This window comes from Podarcis bocagei, assembly GCF_964188305.1.
Source record: "Podarcis bocagei genome assembly, chromosome: 3".
Classification (NCBI taxonomy): Eukaryota; Metazoa; Chordata; class Lepidosauria; order Squamata; family Lacertidae; genus Podarcis; species Podarcis bocagei.
This window is the reverse complement of record NC_138127.1, coordinates 6,814,355-6,827,667: the sequence shown is the minus strand read 5'-3', so window position 1 is coordinate 6,827,667 and position 13,313 is coordinate 6,814,355. Positions and strand designations below refer to the sequence as shown.

Genomic DNA, 13,313 nt, shown 5'->3' with positions numbered 1-13,313 from the left:
TTGTTGGACGTCAAACTCAGCCAAGAGCATAAGGTCAAACAGATTCCTCACTGGCCTTGCAGACAACTTCATTGTCCAGAAAGTGGGAGAAGCAACAAGAGGAACAGCCATTTTAGATCTGGTCCTAACCAATGTTGATGACCTGGTTAGTGGGGTAGAAGTGGAAGGATCATTAGGCGCGAGTGATCATGCTCTTCTGAAGTTTACTATACAGCGGAAAGGAGCAGCCAAGCATACTAGGACTCAATTTCTTGACTTTAAGAAAGCCGACTTCATAAAACTTAGGGAAGTGCTGGGTGAGATCCCATGGACAGTAATACTAAAAGGAAAGGGAGTTCATGATGGCTGGGAGTTTGTTAAGAGGGAGATAGTAAAAGCACAACGTCAGGCAATACCAATGAGACGGAAACATGGAAGGTGCCTAAAGAAGCCAGGGTGGCTATCTAAAGAACTTTTAACTGAATTAAGATTAAAAAAGGATGTGTACAAAAAATGGAAAAGGGGGGAAACCACCAAAGAGGAATTCAAACAAATAGCCAGCACGTGTAGACACAAAGTCAGAAAAGCTAAAGCACAGAATGAACTCAGGCTCGCTAGAGAGGTTAAAAGCAACAAAAAAGGCTTTTATGGGTATGTTCGTAGCAAAAGGAAGAACAAAGAAACAGTGGGGTCACTCAGAGGAGAAGATGGTGAAATGCAAACAGGGGACACAGAAAGGGCTGAACTCCTCAATGCCTTCTTTGCCTCAGTCTTCTCCGATAAAGAAAACAATGCCCGACCTGAAGAATTTGGAGCAAATGATTCAGCAAAGGAAACACAGCCCAGAATAACTAAGGAGACAGTACAAGAATATTTGGCTAGTTTAGATGTATTCAAGTCTCCAGGGCCAGATGAACTGCATCCAAGAGTATTAAAAGAACTGGCAGATGTGATCTCAGAACCACTGGCAGTCATCTTCGAGAAATCCTGGAGAACAGGCGAAGTCCCGGCAGACTGGAGGAGGGCAAATGTTGTCCCTATTTTCAAAAAGGGGAAAAGAGAGGACCCAAATAATTACCGCCCAGTCAGTCTGACATCAATAGCAGGGAAGATTCTGGAGCAGATCATTAAGCAAACAGTCTGTGAGCACCTAGAAAGGAATGCTGTGATCACCAATAGTCAGCATGGATTTCTGAAAAATAAGTCATGTCAGACTAACCTGATCTCATTTTTTGACAGAATTACAAGCCTGGTAGATGAAGGGAACTCAGTGGATATAGCCTACCTTGATTTCAGTAAGGCATTTGACAAGGTGCCCCATGATATTCTTGTAAAGAAGCTGGTAAAATGCGGTCTTGACTCTGCTACCACTCAGTGGATTTGTAACTGGCTGACTGACCGAACCCAAAGGGTGCTCATCAATGGTTCCTCTTCATCCTGGAGAAGAGTGACTAGTGGGGTGCCACAGGGTTCTGTCTTGGGCCTGGTCTTATTTAACATCTTTATCAACGACTTGGATGATGGACTCAAGGGCATCCTGACCAAATTTGCAGATGACACCAAACTGGGAGGGGTGGCTAACACCCCAGAGGACAGGATCACACTTCAAAACGACCTTGACAGATTAGAGAACTGGGCAAAAACAAACAAAATGAATTTTAACAGGGAGAAATGTAAAGTATTGCACTTGGGCAAAAAAAATGAGAGGCACAAATACAAGATGGGTGACACCTGGCTTGAGAGCAGTACATGTGAAAAGGATCTAGGAGTCTTGGTTGACCACAAACTTGACATGAGCCAACAGTGTGACGCGGCAGCTAAAAAAGCCAATGCAATTCTGGGCTGCATCAATAGGAGTATAGCATCTAGATCAAGGGAAGTAATAGTGCCACTGTATTCTGCTCTGGTCAGACCACACCTGGAGTACTGTGTCCAGTTCTGGGCACCACAATTCAAGAAGGACACTGACAAACTGGAACGTGTCCAGAGGAGGGCAACCAAAATGGTCAAAGGCCTGGAAACGATGCCTTATGAGGAACGGCTAAGGGAGCTGGGCATGTTTAGCCTGGAGAAGAGGAGGTTAAGGGGTGATATGATAGCCATGTTCAAATATATAAAAGGATGTCACATAGAGGAGGGAGAAAGGTTGTTTTCTGCTGCTCCAGAGAAGCGGACACGGAGCAATGGATCCAAACTACAAGAAAGAAGATTCCACCTAAACATGAGGAAGAACTTCCTGACAGTAAGAGCTGTTCGACAGTGGAATTTGCTGCCAAGGAGTGTGGTGGAGTCTCCTACTTTGGAGGTCTTTAAGCAGAGGCTTGACAACCATATGTCAGGAGTGCTCTGATGGTGTTTCCTGCTTGGCAGGGGGTTGGACTCGATGGCCCTTGTGGTCTCTTCCAACTCTATGATTCTATGATTCTATGATTCTATAAACGCACAGGGAAAGTCAGTTCATCTGAACCCGATCTTATTAATAGCAAAAAGGTGAGAGACCTTCATAGCTTACCAAAAAAGGGGCCAAGACAAACAGGAAAAACACCCAGAGCTCCTTCATTTAAAGACCTCCCAGAAACCCAAAGACTGCACATATGTGTCTTCTTATTTGCTATACACGTTTATTAAATTCAGCGGTTGTTTTTTACCAGGACGAGAGTTTCAGAGGCAGAGCTAGCTACCTACACATGTAACCTGCTATTTCTACGAAGAGGTCGGGTTATACTCACAGCAACCTTACGCGCTAGGACGGAGACTAGCGGCCTGCGCCCATGTGCATATAAAGTCCAGGACTTGCCCCCCGACCCAGAAACGTGGGAACTGTGGTGTGTTAAAATGTTGGGAACTGTAGCTCTGGAAGGGGGTGAATTATAGCTTGTGACATTCTTGGTGGTGGTGTTTGGTGCGTGTGGGCAACCTCAGCCTGACGCGCTTCGTGGCCGAATGGGCGTTTGAGGCAGGCTTTCAAGCCGTGGTCGCCTGTGAGGGAAAACGCCACTATATATATATATATATATATATTTGCTTTCGTAGATTTTCACGGGTACAGGAATGTAGGTTTTGGTGTCTTCGGGTGTCTTCCCGTGTAAGAGTTGGGGTGTCTAGGCGACGTTTCGACGAGGTCTCACTCGTCATCTTCAGGCTGGTGCTTTCGGCTTCTTGTTCCTAGAACAGAGCAGGATCTCAGTGTTTGAGTTCCTATAAATACTGTTGAGGGGGGTGTGGTGGAACTCAAACACTGAGATCCTGCTCTGTTCTAGTAACAAGAAGCCGAAAGCACCAGCCTGAAGATGACGAGTGAGACCTCGTCGAAACGTCGCCTAGACACCCCAACTCTTACACGGGAAGACACCCGAAGACACCAAAACCTACATATATATATATATATATATATATGTGTGTGTGTGTGTGTATATATATATATATATACACATATAAAGGTAAAGGAACCCCTGACCATTAGGTCTATATACATATATATATATATATATATATATATGTATATAGACCTAATGGTCAGGGGTTCCTTTACCTTTATATGTATGTGAGTATACACACAGAGCACTTGTTTTTATTGTCAGGCACATAAAGTGTATTGAGAAGCTTACGAGCTCCTAATGAACAAACCGGGGAAGGTTGCCTCATAACGGCCAACTGAAGCCCCGGGGACGAGGCGGGGCCTGCGCGTCTCCTGGCCCCGCCTCCCTGTCAGAAATTCTCCTCACGAACCGCACGCGCCGCCTGCCACCCAACCGCATAGGAGAAGCTTAAGCCACGTGAGAGAGGCTTCAAAGAAAAAAAGGGGGAGGGGAAAGCAGATCCCTTGTCGCGAGAGGGCGTTTGTTAGATCATAGAGAGACCCATTGGTGGTAAGTAGAGCGCCGTCGACTGAGGAGCGTAGACAAGGGGAGCTGACGCGAGGCGCCCGGCTTAAGGCCCCGCCCCTTTTCCCGCCTACTGCCACCACCGAAGGCCTCCCGCAGGCCAGCCAGCGCCCCTGGTGGCGGCTCGGGAGCCGAGCAGCTCCTCCTCCTCCGCTCGCGAACTAACAGGAATGAACAGAGCGCCGAGCGGGTGCGAGAAGAGGCCGATGTCGTTATCCCGATTGGCGACCGAACCGCGTTCCCTTATAAGGTAAGAGCCTCCCGCGGCGGGGGCGGGGGCGGGCAGGTAGGCGGGGGCGATGAAGAAGTAGGAGGAGGGGGCGGGGCCAACGGCCCAAGGGGAAAACACCGAGGCGCTGCGGTTTTATAGTGGGTGGGTGTGTAGCACGATTTAGGCCGCAGTCCAATATGCCTGCTTGGCGTGAGTCCCGTTGAACTTCAGTTTAAAGAAAAGCAAACCCACGCGGACAGTTCTCCTTTCATGGGATCGGAAGGGATCCTGAGGATCATCTAGTCCAACCCCCTGCAAGGCAGGAATAAGGCAGCGCCGGTCCCATACGGGGCTCGAACCTGCGACCTTGGGGTTATCGGCATAGCTGTCAACTTTCAGATTTGAAAATAAGGGATCAGGAGCCTCACCTGTCCCGGGGAGCCTCGAAAATAAGGGATCAGCAGCCTCACCCATCCCGAGGACAGTCTACGGGATATCTAACAATCCGGGATAGCAGCGGGAAACGGCGCTGGAATAAGGGAATTTCCCATAAAAAAAGGGAAGGTTGACAGCTATGGTTATCGTCAGCCCGCTCCTAACCAACTGGAGCTGTGAGTCACAGAACAGTCCTCAGTCTAGGCCTTTGGGGCCCTTCACAATATGGTTTGTATAAAATAGTAGAATTTTGGAATCGGAAGGGACCTCCGAGGGTCATCTAGTCCAACCCCCTTCAGTGCAGGAATCTTTCGACTCGGGGCTCGAACCCACAACCCTGAGATGAAGGGTCTCGTGCTCTACCTGACTAGGCTGCTATCGCGCTGGAAGAGAGATTTCTGCTCTCATGCAGCAGAGTTAAGTGTGACTGCGGTTGCTCCAAGCGCATTAAAAACTGTCAAATTGGAAGGGACCCCATCTGGTCCACATTTTGCCCAGTGTGTGGGGCTTGAGTCTGCAACCCTGAGATTTAAGTGTCTTACGCTCTGCCAACTGAACTAGTGAAGAAGCAGGCATGCGGGTTCCAACAATTATATATGCTTGTAAAATGTTTTGTTTGGCTATTGTATGCACTTTACAAGTTCCCTGCCGCCAAGCAACTGGGTTTTTGAAAGACTTAACAATGATACCAAGGCCAGTGCAGCGTAGCATAACAAATCAAGCTGGAATTGTGTCACAAGCATAAAGCAAGAACTATGTGCAGACATCCCTGCTGTGGTCTATACATCAAGTCTCACACATGCAGCACTAGTTTAGTTTGCTGCCTGATAGGTGACAAAACGGGTTCTGGGCCACAAGTGTTTATGCCGCAATTTATTACTTCGGTACCCCAAGACTCTTTGTTATATGTGGAGTGTATTGTCAAGTAATCACTCCTCAGTTGTCTCCCAGGACAGATGGATGCATTTAGAAGACATACTAGAAAACATACCCATTTCACAGATGGGATCACTAAGGCAGACTTGGGACGTATCACTGGCTTGGATCATTTTGAGTGTTCTGCATGTGTTCTGAATTCTCTACCGTAGATACTCGCTTATTCACCTTTAGCGAATATCTATAGTACAGGGAATACAGAACACATGCAGAGCATTGAAACTAATCCAAGCCTATGGCAGGAAAGGCACAATCTGCATTATATAGTCAAGGTTTTAAGCTTTTACCAAATATTTTTCTGTTGCACACTTCTCCCAGCCACTACAAACACTTTTTTAAAAAAAAGAAATGGGAAAGCAGCTGTACCCCGAGCAGTAGGGCTGATTATTTTTCACTCAGATGGTAAACTTAGTACAAAGTGCCCCCTCCTCTCCCCAGCTTCTTATATTTGCCTTATGCAAGGCAGATTTGGGTTTGACATGAAGTATACACTTAGCAGGGAGCTGCTACCAATCCTGACTATGGTGAGAGTACCTGTCTGACATAGATGTCAGAAAGCACATCCCACCCCCTCCCAAAGAATTATGGGTACCGTAGTTTTGTCAAGAGTTGCTGGGATTTGTACATCTGAGGGATAAACTGCAGTACCCAGAATTCTTTTGAGTGAAGGAATGTGTTTCAAATGGGCTTTAAAGCTATAGTGTGTATGCAACCTTAGAGATAAAAATGGGTAATGTGAGAAGAACATCAATATTCTAGCATTTGTTAAAGTTGTTATTGTCTATTACAGTATTGTAACAAAATAATATAAATACTTTTTTAAAAATGCAAATAATACCTACTGATACATGGGCCCCTATATTTTTGGACTTTGTTATTTTAACCCATGTGCAACTATACTCATTCCATGTGCCTATTTTATAGTTTTGTTTTTCATATTTTTATTTTTATTCATTCTTTTATTATATACATTGTAAAATGAAATTTTAAAAACTCTATGGAAAAAAGATACATGAACCTCAGTTGTATACTTTACTCCCCTTTTTGCTTATTGTCTCAAATCACTAGATAATTTAAAAAAAAAAATGAATGGTAGAAGAAAACAAGAAACCTTGATGGATCAAGGCAGAGATTCATCCAGCATGCTCTTTTCAACAGTGAGCCCCAAAATCTTCCTAGGAATTTACTTTTTGTATTTGCGTCATTATATGGCATAAAGACAAATTAGCAACAGCGAAAATGCTTCAAATAATGTTTTTTGTTTGCTTGCTTTATAGATGCATTCCTTCAGAACATAAACATGGAGTTGGGGAAAGGAAAATTGCTGAGAACTGGCCTCAATGCCTTATACCAGGCCATACATCCAGTGCATGGGATTGCTTGGACTGATGGAAAGCAAGTGATCCTGACTTCGTTATATCAGCATAATGGAGAACCTAAATTTGGCAACTCGAATGTTGTTGGCCAGTTTGAACACGTTCACGGACTTTACTGGGCTCCATCTTGTGCCCCAGATCTCCCTGCCCTCCTTGCTATCCAGCATAAAAAACACGTCACCATGTGGCAGCTATGTTACAGTGTTTCTGAAATAAACAAACTGATGGTTTATCAAATCAGCGAAATTGGCGAGCTGTTTCCCATACTTCCTCAGGGCTGTGTGTGGCATCCGAAAAAGGAAATCTTGGCTGTGCTTACTACGCGGGACACCTCTGTGCTACACTCGGTTCGGATCAACAACTCCAGAATAAAAGCAGATATTAAAAGCAGTGCGCTCATCCACTGTGCTTGCTGGACAGAGGAAGGCAACCGCTTGGTGGTTGGGATAGGCAGTGCCCTCCATTCCTATATTTGGGATGATGAACAGAAAACTTTGAATGCGTGCTCTTTTTGCCCAATATTTGACGTGGGAGGCTACATCTGTGCAATCGAAGCAACATTAGGTTCTCAAGTGGCGGTTGCTACCGAACTTCCACTAGATAAGATATGTAGCTTAAATGCGGGCATTTCGTTTGAAATGCCATCTGAGGCTGTCGGAAACTCTGTTCCCTCACAAACTTCCTCGTCAGCCTGCAAAGAAGAGCTCTCAGTAGACAGTGGGAAAAAGTTAGCAGACCAAGAAAAACCTGGGTCCATTGTAACTTCTACATCTTCATCGGTGGATCTAACCCACCTCACTGCAAGCAAGCAGCAGTCTGATAACAATTCTCTCCTTCATCTAAGAACTAAGGATTACTTAACAGGAAGTGGTCAAGATGCCTCACACCTGATCTTGGTGACTTTTGAAAGAAAAGTGACAGCTACCAAAAAAGTCAGCATCTCAGGGATTCTGGTCCCAGACATAATGACTTTTGATTCTAAAACTCAAACTGTGGCAGTGGCGTCCAACACTTGTAATATAATTTTGGCTTACTCTTTATCTTCATCTCACTTGCCTAACATTCAACAAATTCAACTGGAGAAAAGCGAAAGGCCAAAGGGATTGTGTTTCCTGACAGAAAAGCTATTGCTGATACTGGTTGGAAAACAGAAATTAACAGACCCGGCTTTTCTTCCATCGTCACGCTCAGACAAGTACATTCTCCGTTTGATGGTCAAAGAAATTGTGTGCAAAGAAGACTCTTTTGCCTTTTCAGGGACTACCCAGGTTTGCTTTGCAAACGTACCGGTAAAAAAAGAGGGCATAGAAATTCATTCTTCAGAGCCTCATGTACTGTGTGATGGATTGCTGATGCCAAGTTGCACAGCGCTCCAGTCTCCTAGAAACAGAAGAAAACTCATAGAAGAAATTAAGAGCCCTGCTAATGAGGAAAGCGTGCTGACCAATGCAGTTGACTTCCAGGAGAAAAAGATTTCCAGGGACTTCCCTCAAGTCCTGGGAAGTTTGGATGCTGAACCAACAAATTGTTCACTTGTTCTTCAAGGAATCGAAACCTCTTCAGGATTGTCAAACGTATCCATTTCACCAAACAAGCATGTGCATAGTTCTACGGACATGTCAAATTCCTCAAAAGCAAACTTGCTGCAAATTGAAAAAGAACCCTCTTACACCTCTAAGCATCTGGAAAGGCTGTGCTGCAGGTTTGCAGAATTGCAGCATCAGCTTTTTGAACTAACTGAGCTTTTGAAATCGGGGAAAAAACCTCTGCTGGGATATCCATCTTCACGTGCTCCCTCTTTTGTTAACATCACTTATCAGGTACCTTTCGAACAAAAAGTATATGTATTCATGTGCTTTATTGTTACCAGCTAGGCTTAAAAATACTAGCAACCTTGCTTCCTATCTCTGGAGAGAAGCAACATTTGTATGGGCTAACACAAACTCACTGAAGGGAGGCAAACTATTTTACTGTCCAAAATTAGCTGTGTGACACTAAGAGCATCTAGGGATGGGAGCCTGTGGCCTTCCAGACATTGCTGGACTACAACTCTCATCATCCCTGGCTATTGGCTATGCTGCCTGGGGCTGATGAGGTTTGGGAGTGCAACAAATCTGGAGGGCCACATCCATAGAGCAACAGCTGGGAAGGAGACCTCTGGAAATTCACTGGGCATTCAGACATGCTTGGAATTCTCGTGTGTACAAACAATGCATAGATCTGTTGCACTGGCCTGCAGATCCTTGAATGCAGTCCCAGACTCTGGGCATCTGTTTGATTTTGGCAAGTGCTGTCCAATTTGAGCGCTTCTGCTAATTACCTGTAAAGGGCAAATCAGCAAAGAGGTGGCCTGGATATAGTTCCCCCGCTCCTGGGCCAAGCAGGTGATCAGCACAGGCCGAGTTGGAACATTCAGCAAATTTAGATGCATGCAGATCAGATTTGTTGCAAGGTGCCTGGGAACGGGGTGAAATAAGTCTTGATCATGCTAGTAGTTTGTTCATTTACAGAAGGATTGTTCCGGAACTGTTACACCTGAGAAGCGAGCTGTTATCCTCTGCGATGGCAAACTTCGTCTAAGTGTAATTCAGCAGATTTTCAACCTGACTCTTGTCGAAATGCAGCATGGTAAGTTCTGTTTGTCAGAAATATGGTATTTAGTGAAAATATTTGATTGATCTGGAAGGAAGGCAGTGTGCCAGTGGGGAAACAGTTGTGCCATTTATTGTGGGTGTTACATTTGGTTTAATTTAGAATTCAGAAACGGAAGTTGCTTTACATTTTTGTTTATAAGAGGTGAGGGTGCCCGAGCCCTTTGTTTTCAGCTAGGGTTTGTGCTTATTAGAAGAACATTTGGGCACTCAGATACCATTTGGGAAATCAGAGAAGGAATACTGATTTCTTCTGCATAACTTGTATCTTTTGTGTCATTTCTCACAATATCACCTATGCTTTAGAGGAATGTTTATTTCAGCAGCAAGTGTAAAGAAATATTTCTGAGCATTAGCTCTGCTTTTCCTCATAGGGAATTTCATTTTGATTACCCTTTTCCAGCTCTACAGTATCCTTTTTGAGGTGCTATGACCAGAATTATACTCAGCATCCCAAGTAAGCTAAAGGGACCCCTGACCGTTAGGTCCAGTCGTGGCCGACTCTGGGGTTGCAGCGCTCATCTCACTTTATTGGCCGAGGGAGCCGGCGTATAGCTTCCAGGTCATGTGGCCAGCATGACTAAGCCGCTTCTGGCGAATCAGAGCAGCACACGGAAACGCCGTTTACCTTCCCACCAGAGTGGTACCTATTTATCTACTTGTACTTTGACGTGCTTTCGAACTGCTAGGTTGACAGGAGCAGGGACCGAGCAACGGGAGCTCACCCCGCTGCGGGGATTCGAACCGTCGACCTTCTGATTGGCAAGTCCTAGGCTCTGTGGTTTAACCCACAGCGCCACCCGCGTCTCTTCAGCATCCCAAGTACAGTTGCCGAATTGCAGACATTTTACAAGTTAACAGCACTATCAAGGCCCAGTAAAAAACAGAGTGTGCCCAATTTAGCAACACCCCGCTCTGTACCCAGTGGCTTCAGCATGCTTCATTTGTTGCAAGCTGCTGCAAGAACTCCCAAATGGCATTTGGAATAATTTAAGAAAATTGCCACCGTTCCGTTCAAATAGGCAGTTACATTCTTGCTATCAATAGTGATTTTCAGATTGATTCCCCTTACTCAATTATGAAATGAATCTTATAAATTGCGACTTGCCCTAATTTTGCTTGCACAATTTCAGGGTGGGTTATTAACACGTCTGCAGTGTGTTATATATACTGGCTTGTTTACCTGTGCCCGCAGAGATATTTTGAAAGTCTTGTGCGGTATTGGCCTTAAGTTGAGTTCAAATAAAGCATTAAGCAGAAAGATTAAAAGTTCACATGACTGTAAAGCCTCAATCTTCTCATGATGTCACTTGCCGCATAGTGTTACATAACCGACAAATGGAGCTGCCAGTAAGAATTGCATTTCTAGCAGTTCCTAAAATTACGGGTAGTGAATGACGTTGCCGTGTCGATATAAAATTTGAGAAGTACTGCATGACTGCTAAAAGCTGACTACACCAGCTATCCAGGAACAGTTTTATAGTTTGGAACCAAGTTCCTTTGGAAAGGCTGCTTCACAAGGTGCTGGCAGAACTAGACATTTGGACCTGCCAGTTTTCGCCCTGATTGTGCTGCAGTCCTTTCAGGAGGAGGTGGTTTGGGAATGCTGTTTGTTGCCCTTCCTGACACATTTTACAATAATGCCCCCCTTGCATGTCTGTGGGTCTGCCTCCCTGTTTCTCCTGAACTGCTTTGCTAATGCTGGTATTATTCTATCCATGCCCTACCCCAATTCAAGCTGGCATGTACTGTCTGGTTTTACTCCCCTATTTTACCTCCTGATTTTTAAGCCTGTGACCTGAAAAAAGGAAGCCTCCAAATTCCTCTTTAATGATGATGATGATGATATTATTTATACCCTAAGGGACGCGAGTGGCGCTGTGGGTTAAACCACAGAGCCTAGGACTTGCCGATCAGAAGGTTGGTGGTTCGAATCCCCGCAATGGGGTGAGCTCCCGTTGCTCGGTCCCTGCACCTGCCAACCTAGCAGTTCGAAAGCATGTCAAAGTGCAAGTAGATAAATAGGTACCAGTCTGGCGGGAAGGTAAACGGCGTTTCCATGTGCTGCTCTGGTTCGCCAGAAGCGGCTTAGTCATGCTGGCACATGACCCGGAAGCTGTACGCTGGCTCCCTCGGCCAATAAAGCGAGATGAGTGCCGCAACCCCAGAGTTGGCCACGACTGGACCTAATGGTCAGGGGTCCCTTTACCTTTATTTATACCCTGCCATCTGGGGTATAAATACTTTGGAATGGCGTTGGGGGAAATGGCTGCTTTTACCTGCTTTAGGAAAGCAGAGGCATGCCAAATGTTCTTAGTTCTATCAAGGCTAAGATCATCTCCCCAGTGTTTCCATGCACATTCCAGGAAGAACACCCTCCACAATCTTTAGGCAGCTCACTAACATTGCTGTATCAATGGGCTGAAACTGAGATGAAAGGGAGGAGGGCCCTGAATGGTACAGCTAGGTAGATATAGACCTTGGGCTTAACAGTCATTTCACACCCACCCACCCTCCACCATTTCATTCTTTACTTCCAACATTCCTGCTGTGTTGGAAGAAGGCGGGGGGACGGGACCCCAAACCAAAAGCAGTTTGGTTATCCTGATTTTTTTTTAGAGAAAAATACTCTTGAGCATCTGCAGCATTGCATTTTCAGACTCAGCTAAATTGTAGTGCCATCAGGACTACAAGAAAAAAAGGGGAGTTTGCTTCTGCTGCTCAGCAAGAAACATCTGAAGTCATTGGCAGCCAAGCTACAGAACCAGTGGGGTGTGTGGCCTTGCTTGGCAACAGGAGGGACCCTGGCTACAGCATAGAATCCAACCTTTGTTGCTGTTTAATTCTCCAGTACTGAAGTGCTGCATGCTTCTCTGCTCACTGGGCTGCAAGCTGAACCAAGACATGGATGGCTGTCAGAGTGGAGTGGTCACCCCCAATTTCTGTTTGGTTTGCTAGTACTATCCCTTCCCTTGGGAGTGTTCATGTCTTACTAAGCTTGTACCAGCCATTCAGAGAGTATAATCACTGTATCGAAACACCACCATTTTCAATGTACAAGGTAGAAGCTGCAATGCAAGAATTGTTTGAATTAAATGCTTCCAGCCAAGAATTGCCCAAGTGTCATTTTGATACAATCGCATTTTAAAAGTTGTCTGTGACTTGGAAGTCATGTCAAGATGACTTGCTGCTTTCTGTGTATGCAAAAATTAATCTAACATTGCTAGCTAGAAGCAGGAGTTCCAGCTTGGTCCCACGACCATGGGTGCCCGGGGCTGTGGGCACCCTTCATGGGGAATTTTGTGGGTGCTTGGGCACCCAGGGCCCTGGGGAGTTGGCACCTATGGCTAGAAGTGTATTGCATAATTACATAACTGTTGCGTCTGATACCGTTAAGCTAAATTCTGAATTTAGGCCAGCCAGCCAGCTCCTGTCGTTTTATATCGCAAACAGTGTAACAAAGATCACTGTTTTTCTGTTATGCTCGTGAAAAATTGTATGTATCTAATGTCTTCAACAGGTTTGTCCTGGATTGTGCTCACTTCAGACAACGAAGGTTTTATTCCATTAACATTTGATGCCCTGCAGGAGATAGTCATAAGGGATGCCCACTCTAGTGATATTGCCAGCTGTAACGATAGCAGCACTGATTCTTCCAAAACACTGAAAACTATCAGTTCCACAGGTGGTGGATACAGGAAGATTTCCTCCCAAAGCTTGGATCGTGATAACAGTTCTATGGAAGTAATGGGAGAACATTCTTCTCAGTGTCTGGTACAGAGCAATTCTTCAGGCCAAACCAGTACGGCTTCATAACCAAATTAAAGTCGTTCCGTCAGGA

At 45.3% G+C, this 13,313-nt stretch overlaps 1 protein-coding gene across 2 annotated transcripts; it reads left to right on the top strand.

Annotated features, from left to right (window-relative positions):
* Positions 1–3,759: 3,759 nt before the first annotated feature.
* Positions 3,760–13,313, top strand: LOC308584363 (WD repeat and coiled-coil-containing protein-like). 2 transcript variants are annotated; one of them, XM_081189089.1, is made up of 4 exons: positions 3,760–4,113; positions 6,723–8,641; positions 9,332–9,449; positions 12,993–13,313. In XM_081189089.1, the coding sequence occupies exons 2-4, from the start codon at positions 6,746–6,748 to the stop codon at positions 13,286–13,288; spliced, it is 2,310 nt and encodes a 769-aa protein (XP_081045215.1). In that variant the 5' UTR covers positions 3,760–4,113; positions 6,723–6,745; the 3' UTR covers positions 13,289–13,313. The 2 variants fall into 2 exon arrangements, with proteins under 2 accessions (XP_081045215.1, XP_081045216.1); XM_081189090.1 differs by lacking the exon at positions 3,760–4,113 and adding an exon at positions 4,618–4,737.

Coding starts and splice junctions, on each gene's coding strand:
- LOC308584363 (XM_081189089.1), top strand. CDS start 6,746: ATGGAGTTGGGGAAAGGAAAATTGCTGAGAACTGGCCTCAATGCCTTA. Junction 8,642..9,331: donor TTGTTAACATCACTTATCAG/GTACCTTTCGAA, acceptor GTTCATTTACAG/AAGGATTGTTCCGGAACTGT. Junction 9,450..12,992: donor TCTTGTCGAAATGCAGCATG/GTAAGTTCTGTT, acceptor TGTCTTCAACAG/GTTTGTCCTGGATTGTGCTC.